Source organism: Melospiza melodia, chromosome 8, assembly GCF_035770615.1.
Source record: "Melospiza melodia melodia isolate bMelMel2 chromosome 8, bMelMel2.pri, whole genome shotgun sequence".
In the NCBI taxonomy this organism is placed as follows: Eukaryota; Metazoa; Chordata; class Aves; order Passeriformes; family Passerellidae; genus Melospiza; species Melospiza melodia.
In genome coordinates this window covers 32,170,750-32,183,817 of record NC_086201.1, presented here as the reverse complement: position 1 = coordinate 32,183,817, position 13,068 = coordinate 32,170,750, and the positions used below count along the sequence as shown (strand labels likewise).

The following is a 13,068-nucleotide window of genomic DNA, read 5'->3' as shown; positions in this document are numbered from 1 at the left end:
ATGCTGCCCATTTCCCAGCAGAGCAAGTAATCCCAAAATCCAGAGCACTGCTTGTCTCCACTGTTCCCAGAGGCCCTACATGGATGCTGAACGTGTTTGTAACATGTTGAACATGTTTGTAAATGCTCTTTATGGTGTCCCCACAACCACAATGTGAAAAGTCTAAAATTTGTGTTAAAATGTGCTCATTTTCTTGATCAAAAGGGCAACGTTGCTCACAGTGAACCCTTTGGAAATTTGAGCTTATCTGGAAATAGCATTGTAGTTGGTAGAGACTAGAAATAGCATAGAATGTGGGGGGTTTAGTAAATATATGTAGGATGCAAGAGTCAGATGCAGAATGACATGGCAAAGATGCAGGTACAAAATACAAATACATACTAACCAGGTTTTTCACTTAGTGGTGGTGGCTTTATGACAAAGATGACAGCCAAGAATTAAATTTAAAAGAAATTTAGCAATCTTTTTTTTTTTTTTTTTGTAGTATGTATACTTTGACAGGTTTCATTCATAAACCTCCTATACCAAGAGCATTTTTCCAGGTATTATTACGGAAGCACTAAAAAGATACAGTAACTGTGAGGAGGTTTTTTTTTGCCAGAAAACATTTCCTGAAGAAGACAGTCGTGCCCAGCAAACCAGAAATATGCTATTTTTGAAAGAATTTGTATATAGAAAGCATCTTCAGGAGGAAGAGATGGAATGTAATCTTCCTTAGGTATACGCCTGTTAAGATATTTTTATCATGTACTGCAATCTAATGCTAGCTCATGTAAGAGGGGCTTTGCACATTCCTTTCTCATTTCTGTTAGGAAATTAAATCCTGATAAGGTTCTATATGATGTCTCTTATCACTCTGTAGAGTAGCAATTTAAAGACCAGAAACACATATGGTTTTTCATCTTTATGATCCAATTTTGACCACTGGAGTTTGTTTCCTGCTGCTGTTTTCACAGGGGCAGAAAATGCTTTGTCCAAAAAAACCACTTACCTCTCTGCTGGCCTTCAGTTTGAGGAATGTTCTGTTAAATCCAAAATACACGGTTGTAATACTGAGCAAAAATTGGCTTCCTGCTAATAAATTCATACAAATAGTGTTTGGGTTTCTCTTGGCTTTCTTGTTAGCTCCTCGTGTGAAGGGCCAGCAAACTGCAGATGAGAAATGGTGAGAAAAAATGAAGCATCACTTAGAGTCAAAGAATTGGCTGGGCTAGAATTTAAGCAATGAGAAGAGCAATTTGGGGGTGTGAGGAGTCTGTGGTCCCTGTAAAAAGCCGGGGTGGGTTTGGCAGCCTGGAGTGCCAAATTCAGCCCCCACCAGAGACCCTCCACCAGTGGGCAGCCAGGAGATGAAGGAGCAGCAGCACAGATGCAAACGTGTGCCCTGCATCCTTACATCCAATCTCATTTTGCAGTGGCACTCACTGAACATTATTTTTATTCTCCAAGACCCTCAGTGAGACAGTTTTGTTACAGCTCCTGCTTTTTGACCTTTAGGGTGTTATTCCAAAACTAATCCGTGTTTGGCTTTCTGAAAATAACATGGAGGACATAATGGAGATGAATATCCAATCAAAAAATCTTAAATTGCTGTCTTTAAGGGTTGATCTTTAAATATAATCTGCCTGCAAGTAGATTACACTTATGGTCATTTGGGTACAAATGCACTTTTATAAGAGAATAATTCACTCAGCAAAGCGAGCAGAGGGAATTTAGAGAAGATGGACAAAAATAACTAGGAAGCTCAAGGAATCAATTTATGTTCAAGCATTAAAGTAATGACAATAAAGCTTTACCAGCAGTGGCTACAGAGACTTCAGTGTCTTGCAGTAAAGCATGATTATTTATAAAAAAGGGAGAGAAAAGCTTGAAGAATATTTTATTTCAGTGTTAGGTCAAATAATTGATGGTGATTTCCAGCTGGCAAAAGGGTAGCAGCAAAGACATTTAAAAGTGGCAAGTTTAGGCATCATGAGGGACTGTCCTGCCAGTGTCTGAGTCTGCCAGGCTCAGGCTTAGCAAATACAAGGTACAAATTCCAAGATGGGCTTCAAAACCAGTAGGGTTGGATGTATTTTTGTTGGTTTAGGAGGTGGGTTGTTTGGTTGTTGTTTTGTTTGGTTTTTTCTTGTTTTCAGGTTCTCAAGATAAGCAAGTTTAAACATAATATTTCTCCATGAGTGGTGAGAATTTGGTGCAGTTATTTTTTTCTTTCTGTGTGTATTTTTGGTTTGACTGGTTTTTTTTACAGCAAATGCATTTTCCTGTAAAGACTGCAGCACATGGGTTCCCAGGGAATAGTTCAGTTGTGTTTTGACTCTTAAAACATTTTATACTTTCTTTTCCTCTCAACTTCAGGCATTTAGAATGCATTAGGGTCACTGGTTCTAGTGGGAATGCTGATGTTAAGGTTAGTTCAAGGGTAATTTAATATATTTAGGTATTGAAATTCTGTAAAAGCCAAGATGCTTTGTTTTGAGTGTCGGTCTAGATAATAGATATCTTGTATTGAATTCAGGTTTGGGTGGAGAAAAGGTAATATGCAGTTGCAGAAGTATGTCAAGTGACACTGGAGTGTACATAGGAATAATGAAAGTAGAAAATTAAGCTCCTATCTAAACATATATATATGTGTGTGTGTGTATATATATATATATATATATATATGCATGCGTGCATTGTACAATGGTTAGGCAAAGAAGAAAGAAGAGGAGCATAATCTTTAATATTGGAGAAGGTTTTTCTTCTGTGATGCTTCCCATGTAACTGTCACAAGGAATTGTTGTTCCAAAAGGCCACGTGAACATAGCTGTAGAGTAGAAAAATAATGGAACTAACCTGTTCCAATCTAATAATAAATAAATGACATCAGAGTGCTCATTATTTTAATTAAATTAATGAGAAGTCATTAATAGTTATGATACTTTTTTCCCCCATCATGTAGACAAGAGGGATTGTTAATTCAGGGCTCAGCAATACAAGAGCATCACACCTCCAAGGCACCCCAAAAATTGGATGAAAAAACAACATTATAAGTTGTTGTTTGGACACAGATTTGTAGCTTATCCATGGCAGTTGTCTTGCTGTGGTATAGTTAATAGTATTTTGCCTTGTCTTCTGATCACACAGGTCTTACAGATACTCAAAGAAAATGTGCATTTGGTAAAACTTGGCATGATTTATATAGCTTGGAGCAATGAGTAACTTCTTACTTAATTAAATGAATTATGTAGACATTTTTTAATTGTCGAAATGCCAAACCAGATACACTGGGCTTTGCAACTCCTCCCTATTTTTAGAGCAATACTGACTTTATTTCTTACCACATTTTTTTTTCCAGGCTAGTAATCTATAATGTACTTGAGCTATTTTGATATGGTTATCTTTAATTAAGCACATCGCTTATTAATATTTTGTGAGTTGGATTAAATTCTTTTGATAGTATTTTAACATGCCAATTTGTAATTATGTTATTTCACTAGAGCAGACAGATTGGTAAGTCATGAGTTATTAGGGAAAAGAAATTGTTCTAATGAATAAACAGGGCCTTGCAGACAGTAAGCTGATAGTGTCAAGCATCACTCAGGAGGGCCAAAATAAGGACCTGAAGGCTATTTATTACTGGACTGCAGGTATTTATCAGTATTTAAGTCATAATTAATAAAAACTGTGTGGTTTTAAAAGTATGGCAATGCATCATATTATGTAATATTAGAAATATCCTTCCCCTGCACATGCTTGATACTGTTCTGTGTTTTAGTTTTGTTACACCTAGTGCCCTGTGAAAGTGAACCAGTTAATGCCTGATGTGATTTATGGTGCTTTAAGCTGGGAGGTCGTAACCATAAATATTGTAAGGGGCTTTGATTTCCAGATTATGCCAAACATTCCCACTTTGAAAAATGGATCTCGCTGAAACGTGCAATGCTGGAAAAGTAAACACAACATTTTAAATTTAATTTCCATTCTCTTCTGTGACAATTACAGATCACATGAGAAAGGAAGCCATCACAGCACATCACAAATTGAACTCGATGAAATGTATTACAATTTGAATCTCTGGAGTGGTTTTTCCTCCAGTGGGGCTCTAATTTATACCTGCTCATTCAGGAATAAATAGTGCTATTTTCTGACTTGTCATCTGTCTCACCTCACCTCTCCTCAGCTTTTACACTGAGAAAATGATGTCGTTGAACTGAATGCTAAAGCAGCAAACTGTGTTAAGATTAATTTCACACTCCAGCCCTTAACAACTTTAGAATGATTCCATTCATCCTGTCATTGCTGTGACAGTAGATGTCCAGTGTGGCACACGTACACAAAGGGTAGGTACATGTGTATAGAAGGAGAGACAGAACGATTGAATGGGTGAATACTGAAATGAGGGAATGCTGGTGGTGCTCTGAGTTCCCCTGAACTTCCTGATCTCATTACCACCACCCAGTGGAAAAGTCTGGAGCTAATGCCAATTCCTGGTGTCAACTTGAGGACTTCTTCCCACGGAAATTAGTTCTCCTTCAACAAGTGAGCCCAAGCTCACAGATATGAAGTCTATAATTGACTACTGAATACTTTTGATCATTTTTTTAGACTCCATATTTTTGAGCTCTGGAAAAAAATTGTGTGGCTGTTTGCAGGGAAAATAATCTGTGTTTGTAACAAACGGCCACAAATAATCTGAGATCTATCCTAGATCTCAAAATTTACAGTTTTCCTATTTATTTGTGGATTTCCTTTTATCAGGTTTTCCCTTAATGGCTCATTTACTTTTGTTAAAAGATTTTCATTTCTTGAGAAGCTTTCTTACCTTGGAAATGTTGTATTTTTTAATTGGGTCAAATTAATTTAAAAAAAAATTAATTGCTAAAAATGACAACTTGGTGCTCATTATGTAGTCAAATTCATCTCCAGAAAAGTACCGGATGCAGAATGGCTGCTTGAAATCTCTTTGGATACTGTTTATGATGTTCATGTGCTGTTTGCTTTATTGTAATGCTAGTTGTGTACCTTGCCTGCTGGATTTTATTGAGCTTTGGTTTAATGCTTGGTAGAATCACACCCATTCTGTGGTCTTTTGACTTCTGCTTTTTGATTTATGAAAAGATATAATTTTTTTAATTTTTTTTTTTTGTGTTGCCACTGAATGATTGTTCCTTGCACTGTTGTGCTAGATTGTTGGAGAAGGGAAACTGAAGATGATTTTATATAGCAGTCATTTGGGAACAGTCATGGAATGGTTTGGATTGAGGCCATTTAAAAAAGATCATCTAAAAAACCAAAGCACCTGAAAACTCCCCTGCCACATGCAGGTACACCTTCCACTAGAGATGAAAACATTTCCTCTGAGATAAAATCAATTTTTTTTCTTATGGTTTTTGATATTTTAATTTCATTAATTCTTCTAGGTTTTGACTTGGATGTTTGGTTTGAGTGGATATTGGGAAACCATAATTCCATGATGGACTGTTTCAGGGATTCATTTTCCAGTTTGCTTTTCACATAGAGACACTCTATTTGATAGAGGATTTACTTCTAAGGCAGTGTTTAACATAGCACAGTGAGTTGCATTTTCATTGTCTGAAGTGCTCAGGAGTGCTTTGTGCAGCCATCAGGTGTTTTGGCTTGGGCCATCAGGTGTTTTCTGGCCTTTGTAAAAATATCTTGCTGTTTGATGCTGTTATAGTACATCAGTTCCTTGTTGGTGTCACCTCATGTTCAGTGTGCCATTTGCAATTTCATTTTAAATTTTTATTTGTCTGGTTTGGTTTATTTGTTAGGAATGGATTAGGGGAGAAAACAAAAAGATGCAGCGTTCATGTGCTGTTAGGGAAATTGTGCCGCACAAACATTAAGAAGGGAAGATAGAGAGAATGCTGTATTGTATCCACTAACAGCACAGGTTTTCCCAGCAGTACCCTAAAGAAGACAGTGGTAATGTTGGTGATTGGGAAGAGCAAGGGCAGAGAAGTGTTTGCATTTCTGAACACTGGGATGTGATGCAGGATACAGATGCAGATATGTGGAAAGAGGGAGGGGATGATTCTTGCTGGACAAGCCTATTCTGCATAAGCAGTGCTATGAAACTGTGTGCTTTGCCAGGCTGAAGGAGCAGAGAAATGAAAACAGAGCATGTTTTAGTGCATCCTTGCTGCTACTTTTGAGGTTGAAATGCAAGTCCAAGCCTTCCCAGTGCTCTCCCTGTGACACAGCCCTGGGGGCTGCAGGCTTTAAGGCACTGCTGCCTTTCCTTATCTTTGTGATAGCAGAGCTGCACTCAGCTCAAGGGCTGGAGCAGGGAGCCCACTGTGCTGCTCCTCACACAGCACGAGGGATGTGCTGGGAACTAGGCTACCAGAGCATCCCAGTTTCCTCTTTTTCCTGCTGCACCACCCCCACAGCTGATGAATGAATGAATGAATGCAGTTGTAATAGAGTGTTAAATGCGCATCACCCCTTAATGCCTTTAAAAAGGTACTCGGGATACTCCCAGCTTTCCTTCTGCTTCATGCAAGGATGATGGGCCTCTGAAATAGGGAAACACATGCAAGGCTCAGTAAAAGGAAAAAAGGACCAGCAAAGGGAGACTGAAAGTGCAGGAGATGGTAAAAAGGTGTGTCTCAGGCAGAAGATTACTTACAGGGAGATATTCTTAGGATAAAGTGAATTTTGTTGAATTCAATAAGAATTGCTATGGGAATTTAATTGGGTTTGTTGTGACTTGAGCACAGATATTCCTTTCTATCCTTGATGGGTATGTTTCAAGAGAGAATTTGTTTCAATCATTTGATTTGTCAGGATTTGTTAGTAACACATATGCTGTGCCATGCTTTAAAAACTGCTAACCAAAAGAGTTGATACTCTTGAATATTTTTTCTGGGTTATGCCAGGATTATTTCTTAACTAATGAATATTATTAAATATTGGAATGCAGAATATTGAGTGTTTCTCACAGGCAGAAAAGCAGTAGAATGCACAGGAATCAGTTTCATTTGTTCACTGGCTTCTAGTTCGCAAGTTTCCCAGAAAGTCTCTCAAATCCATAGCCTGCTTCTTGAGTTGGTATTTGCTGTTTTATACAGGAACAACTCCTTGGAGATTTTTCCCAAATGGAAGAATAAAACAATGAGTAAATAAGCAGCACTGGTTATTACTACATAGCAGAGATTCATATAAATAGCAACATAAACAACTGAAACCCCAGATACTTACCCCGGAGAACAGGACAGAGATGGAAATAGGGAATATTGATGGTCAGGGATTGATGAAATCAGCAATTTATTAAAAAGAAAAGATTTGGGAAGGAAGAAGCATCTTGGGCCTGTGTGATTATAATAAACAGAATAAGCATGAAAAGTTAGGTGAAGGCTTGAGATAGATCAGAGATCAGCTAAAATAAAAAAAGGACAACCAGAATAAGCAGGACTAGAAAAGATGTATTTTGCTTGTCAGGTGTTATTTGTTGTCCTTTGTTTATTCAGTGCTTTGGAGGTTTTTAATTGTTTCTTGTTTTAATTGTTTGCATTTGAAGTGTTTGCTTTTCCCTCCCTTAATAGAGGAGGCCAGTGAATTTCATGAGCAGGAGCTATAGCAGCTTTCAGTGCTGTTGCTCACTTCTGTTTGGTACAAAGCAGGGTGAACCTTTGAAACCTGAGCTGTGGGAGCAGATTATTTCTCTGCTGCTTCAAGATGTTCCCAAGTCCTTGGACTCTTAGCAAGACCGTGCAAGCAGTGCCTGCATGGCTCTGAAGGGCCAGAGAGCAGCTGTACAGCCCTGAAACTTTTAAAAAACCCTGAAAGGGCCCAGGTATGGCTCTAGCAGCTGTGAGTAAATGTGTCAGCAATGTGTCTGTGCAAGGATTTCTGGGAAAAAGGTTCCAGTTTTTTGAGATGGTGGATGTGTGGAGTTTCATTCCCAGGCAGAAGGGTCCTCACCTACCAGTAATGTTCTGTTTAGAAGGTGGTAAAATATTGTTCTAGTCCCAGTTGGAATATATTTATTCCCAGCAAAGAGTTGCCTAATTTTATTTCTTGCATAATTTCATGTCTTTTCTTCTGACATTTTTGAGAGGGATCCACACCCATGGTTCTGTCTTGAAGGGGAATCAGGCCTTAAGTGTGCTGTGTTTTTAAATTTATCAGGTATTTATAATATTGACTTGATTTTCACATGGCAACAAACTTGCTGGTTATTTCTAGATGTACACGTACATCCTGATAACCAGAAAAATCTGTGCATATAAATTATCACAATCTTTTTTTGGCTGTAACAAGAAGCAGCAACTTCTGATCTCTCACCTGTGGCTCAGTTGTCAAAACTTTCCACTTTTGCCATTTCCATAATTCCTTGCTAAGTGTTGGAATTGCTAAAGAATGAGTGACAGCTGTCAAAATTTACTGTTCACTGTGTATGATCCGAGGCAATGATAGAAGATGTTTATCAGAAAGGGGCACATCTCAAAAAAATGGGGCTTCCTTCATGAAGGATGCAAGCACCTGAGCCAGTAATTTCTGCCAGGGAAGTGTTTGTGTGTGTCCCCATCCTCAATCATCTGGCAGCAGCTCGTCAGTTTTGGAGGACAAGATGATAGGACACTGCTATTATGTTGCCAGCAGTAAATGCTGACTAAGAGACGTGTTCAGATGTTGCATCATGTTTCTGGGCTTCTTTTCTAAGGTGCTCCTTCTTTTGGCACTGGAAATTCATCCCATCAATCTTGATTTTTACAAAGCAGACTAAAGGTGAAGCAGGTTGGACGATGAGCCAGCTAAGGGCGTTTGACACCTCACATGAGAAAAGCTGCAAATCACAGATACCTTATGGGGGGAGAAAACCCCCAACAAAACAACAAACCACACTTAAAGCATCTTCCTTGTGCACATCTTAGACTGTGACAAATTCTGGTCCTGGAAGCCAGCTCCGGCTTGTGTGCTGCAAAAAAGAAAGGATCACTTGTGCTGGGGAAGGAGCAGGGGCATGCCACAGCTGCCTCATGCTGATGTACATAATGGTTTTTAGCCCACTTTGCTGGGGGCTTTGTACAACCGAGCCGAGCACATCACACGGGCGCTGAGGCTGAGGATCGCAGAGTCTGCGCCAGAGCCTGCAAGAAACCATGCTCGGTGTCCTTTTCCTTGCAAACGCCCAAGCCCTGCGAGGCCGGGTGGGCAGAGCCGCCTCCGCCGGCGGGCCCGGCCCGGGAGAGCCGTGAGTGACCGCGGGGAGAGGCGGGGGAGCCCCGGGAAGGGAGGATGCGGGCACTCCGGGAACGGGGGATGCGGCCCCCGAGGAAGGGATGCGGGCACTCCGGGAACGGGGGATGCGGCCCCAAGGAAGGGATGCGGTCCCCGGAGCGGGAGGGATGCGGGCACTCCGGGAAATGGGGGATGCGGCCCCCCAAGGACGAGGGATGCGGGCATCTCGGGAAAGGGGGATGCGGCCCCAAGAGCTTCCCGTGACCCAGAAGTTTTGCCAGCCCGCTCCCGGTGCTGCGGGATGCGGCGGGGATGGGCTGCGGCGGCCGCAGCCCGGCGAAGGGCGGGATGGAGCTTACCCCGAGCGAGGATGGGGAATGACCGATTTCCCCCAATTGCGTTGTCACGGGCCACAGGAGCCGAGAGCGGCGGCCGATGGGGAGCGGGGGGGCTGCTCCGGCCGGGCAGGTGGAGGTGCCTGTGAGTAGGGTGTTAGAGAAATATGTAACAAAAAAAGAGAAAAGGGCGCGGTGGAGGCTGCTCGGAGGAGGGGGAGGGCGGGAGCGTTGGGCTGGGGGCGTCGCACCCCGGGCATCTCTCCATGCCCACCCCCCCAGATCCCGGAGGAATCACACTGGTCGCCGTCCCCACCCCCGGAAAGAGGAGGGCACAGCCCACCTGCGGGGCTGGCTGGCTCGGGGCGCCGGCTCTGCCCCGTCCCCCCGCCCGTCCCCCTTTACCTGCCGGCGGCCCGTCCGCGGCGGGGGCAGCGGGGCGTGGGGCGGTGGGTGGCGGTGGAGGCGGCGTGTGACAGATGTCCTCCTCTGACAGCGCTCGGTACCAGCCCAGTGGCTCCCTGCCATTGGCTCAGTGCAGCCGACCGGCAAGGCTGCTCGCTATAATAGCACTATGCCTGCCAGCGGCGGCGGCAGCTCGCTCGGCTCCGCCGCGGCCGCCCCGCCGCGCATCCTCCTCACCCTCCTCATCCTCCTCACCCTCCTCCCGCGGCCGCGCCGCGCCTGAGGGGCCGCAGCCCCCGCCCAGCCCCGCCGAGCCCGGCCCGAGGAGGCGGCCCCGGCCCCATGGAGTGCTACTACATTGTCATCAGCTCCGCGCACCTCAGCAACGGGCACTTTCGCAACATCAAGGGAGTTTTCCGCGGCCCCCTCAGCAAGAACGGCAACAAAACTCTGGTAATGGCTTCTCCCCTTGCCTTCCCCTTCCTCCTTCTCCTCCTTGGCCGCGGCGGGGACGCGGTGCCCTGAGGGCAGGCGCTGCCGTGTCCCCGCAGAGCTGCGGGCGGCCCGGGGACCCTCATGGGCGGGGAGCCGCAGGGCCGGGGCTCCGCAGCCCGGGGAGCCCGGGGAGAGGCGGTGCTGTCCCCGGTGCTGTGCCCCGGTGCTGTGCCCCGGTGCTGTGCCCCGGTGCTGGCCCCGGTGCGGGCACAGCCGCGGGTCCCGCCCGGGGAATTGCGGGCAGGCAGCCGAAACTTGTCCGCCGGCTCGTCCGAGCCCTTTGGGTAGGGAGGTGCGTTTGAGCAGAGCCTGAGAAACGATGCGCGTCTCGGTTTGCTGGCCGCCAAGTTCTCTCTGGAAGCAGAGCTCGCGGTTTGACAGGGCTCGGTGGGTTTGGGTAATTTGGTGTGGCGGATGGTCCGGGAAGCCTGCAGGGGCTGTTGGGGCTGTTTCTGAATTGGTGCTCCGTACTCGGGTATCTGTGCATCTGTTGGGCTTGCTGTGGTTTTGCTGACTTGCTGGAACTCGCCTCGTGCTGCTCCTGAACTTTAATGGAAGAGTGACGGTGCAGTAGCCTTGGCAATGCATTTGCTCTCCTGCCTGCTCAGATAAAAGGGATGTGGGATAGCGGCAGGCTGGGTGAGCTGCATGGCAGAACATCTCAATCACGGCACAACGCAGTGTGTGGACAGATGTCTGGAGAGGAGGATGGAGCCGAACGAGGGGCTTAGCCACGTTGTTTATCTCTCTCTGCCATCACTGCCTCATTCTGAAATCCTCTTTGGAGGAGATGGAGCAGAACTTACTCACCACATTCTTGTTCCCTCGAATGCACGACCTATATTGATGGGGAATTTACTGAAGTACTTAACATTTGCTAGAGTTGGCAAGCTTGCAATTTCTTCCTAAATAAAGAGATTAAAGCAAGTCTGAGCCAAGTCATAAAAATAGTAACTACTACGAGAGAATCTGAGGCAGATTTTTGGACTGTTTCAAATGTGAAGTTCCTGCTTTCACGTTGTAAATCCTTACAATATTATTTGCTGTGGATTCTGCATATTTTTCTGTCAGGGATCGCGTTCTTGGAATTTTAAACAAGTATTTGTAGTATCCATGAGATGGCAATATGTGTGCAATATTTCACTGTTACAGTTGCAAACCCAAGACCTACTGCAGAAATATTTGGTACATTTCAAATAATGGCATGATACATCACCTTCTTCCTACTAAACAATTTCAGTAAAGATGCATTTGGCAGGACTGAGAATACTCTGATGTAACTTTTGGACTGTGCATTATCTAGCAGTTCATAATGGATTCTGCTTCAACAGCATTTTTTTTTTTAATATTTTTATTCCCTTGGCAACAAAAAAGAAAAAGGCAACCTTGTATTCTCAATATTCCTGATTAATTTATTTCCTGATAAAATTATTTGTGACCAAAATATTTTGGGAAAGACTGGTGATAACTTCAAAGTCAAGTAAAAAATAATTATGTGGGCTTTGAAGGGCTCATACTCTGAAAAAAAACGTACTCTGGGAAGAAATTTTAACTCAACCCTGCTGTTCATTGAGACAGATGTGAGGGGACACAAGGCAGAGTTGGCTGTGGGACTGCCACGAGAGCCCTTAGTGTGGGCACTGAGCACTGGCAAAGTTTTTGCTGGGTTGAAAAGGAAGAGTTCTTGATGTGGGCTCTGTGGACAGCAAAATGAAATCCTTCCTTATGAAATAAACGGTGTAGATGCAGGCATGAAGGCTTGTGTTTCTGTTTGGGCTATTTTTTAATTTATAGGAGGTAACGATGCCATGAAGTCGTGATGCTAGCTCAAAATGGACAGTTCTGTGGTGCTGAAGTACCTTTACATCCATTTCAGTGGGAAAATCAGATGTTTCAGAGGGTTGGTCACTTTCACCGTAAACAAGCTTTTCAGACTTGGAAGAATGAAAATATTTGTTAGTGTAAGCTAGACTAAGTCTTGAGAAATTCCAGTAAGAACACAGCCTTTTAGCGTGCTCATGCTGTCTTCCACCACAGAACAAGACTAGGAGAAACAGCAATCTGTGAAGCTAAAAATCAGAATTTTTGAAGCTGCTCTGACTCAGACATATCTTCCTATTTGCTGTAAAGCACTCATTGTCTCTTCACCTGAGCTCCAAGCTTTCAAAAATCACTGCTTCCCCATGAACCAAGGAGAACCTGAAAGCAGCCTCCCTTTGTAGAGCACTGGATTGCTTCTGTGCAAAACTTACCCTTTGTTAAGTTTTGGTTCTCCTTCAGAGTTCTGCCACCACGCTCTGCTCAGAAATAAAGGTGAGCGTGTGTTTCAGTGGAATTTCACATCAAGTAGAAAAGTGCTGGGTCTAGTCAGATGTCAGATGATGTTGTGGTTTTGAGATGATTTTTTGTAGTGTATCTTCAAACCGGAGCTGGTCAGGTTTCAGGGGAGAAAGCTCCTTGGACCTTATCACTACTGTCCTATTCTAGAGTGACCTGATATTGCCCTAAAGCTCTTTTTGTCTTTTTATTTTTGGCCCTGCTCTCCAGGAGAGGTCACTGAGAGATTTTTCTTTTCCCCTGATTGTTTGTCTCTGTGGGCGATCCTTACGTGTTTGTCCTCTGCCTGTGTGCTGTCTCACAC

At 43.7% G+C, this 13,068-nt stretch overlaps 1 protein-coding gene and 1 long non-coding RNA gene across 2 annotated transcripts in view; one reads left to right on the top strand and one right to left on the bottom strand.

Moving 5' to 3' along the window:
* Window positions 1-997: 997 nt before the first annotated feature.
* Window positions 998-9,630, bottom strand: LOC134421019 (uncharacterized). The gene is made up of 3 exons (XR_010028495.1): window positions 9,552-9,630; window positions 6,951-8,929; window positions 998-1,149 (listed from the first exon to the last, which is right to left on the bottom strand). It is a non-coding gene; the product is annotated as an uncharacterized LOC134421019 (long non-coding RNA).
* A 510-nt stretch (window positions 9,631-10,140) lies between these two features.
* The window catches only part of ZNF804A (zinc finger protein 804A), a 146,398-nt gene continuing 143,470 nt past the window's right edge, over window positions 10,141-13,068 (top strand). Inside the window, exon 1 of the mRNA XM_063162562.1 lies at window positions 10,141-10,385. Within this exon, the coding sequence (XP_063018632.1) occupies window positions 10,275-10,385 (111 nt within the window). The 5' untranslated portion in view covers window positions 10,141-10,274. The remainder of the gene's footprint in view (window positions 10,386-13,068) is intronic.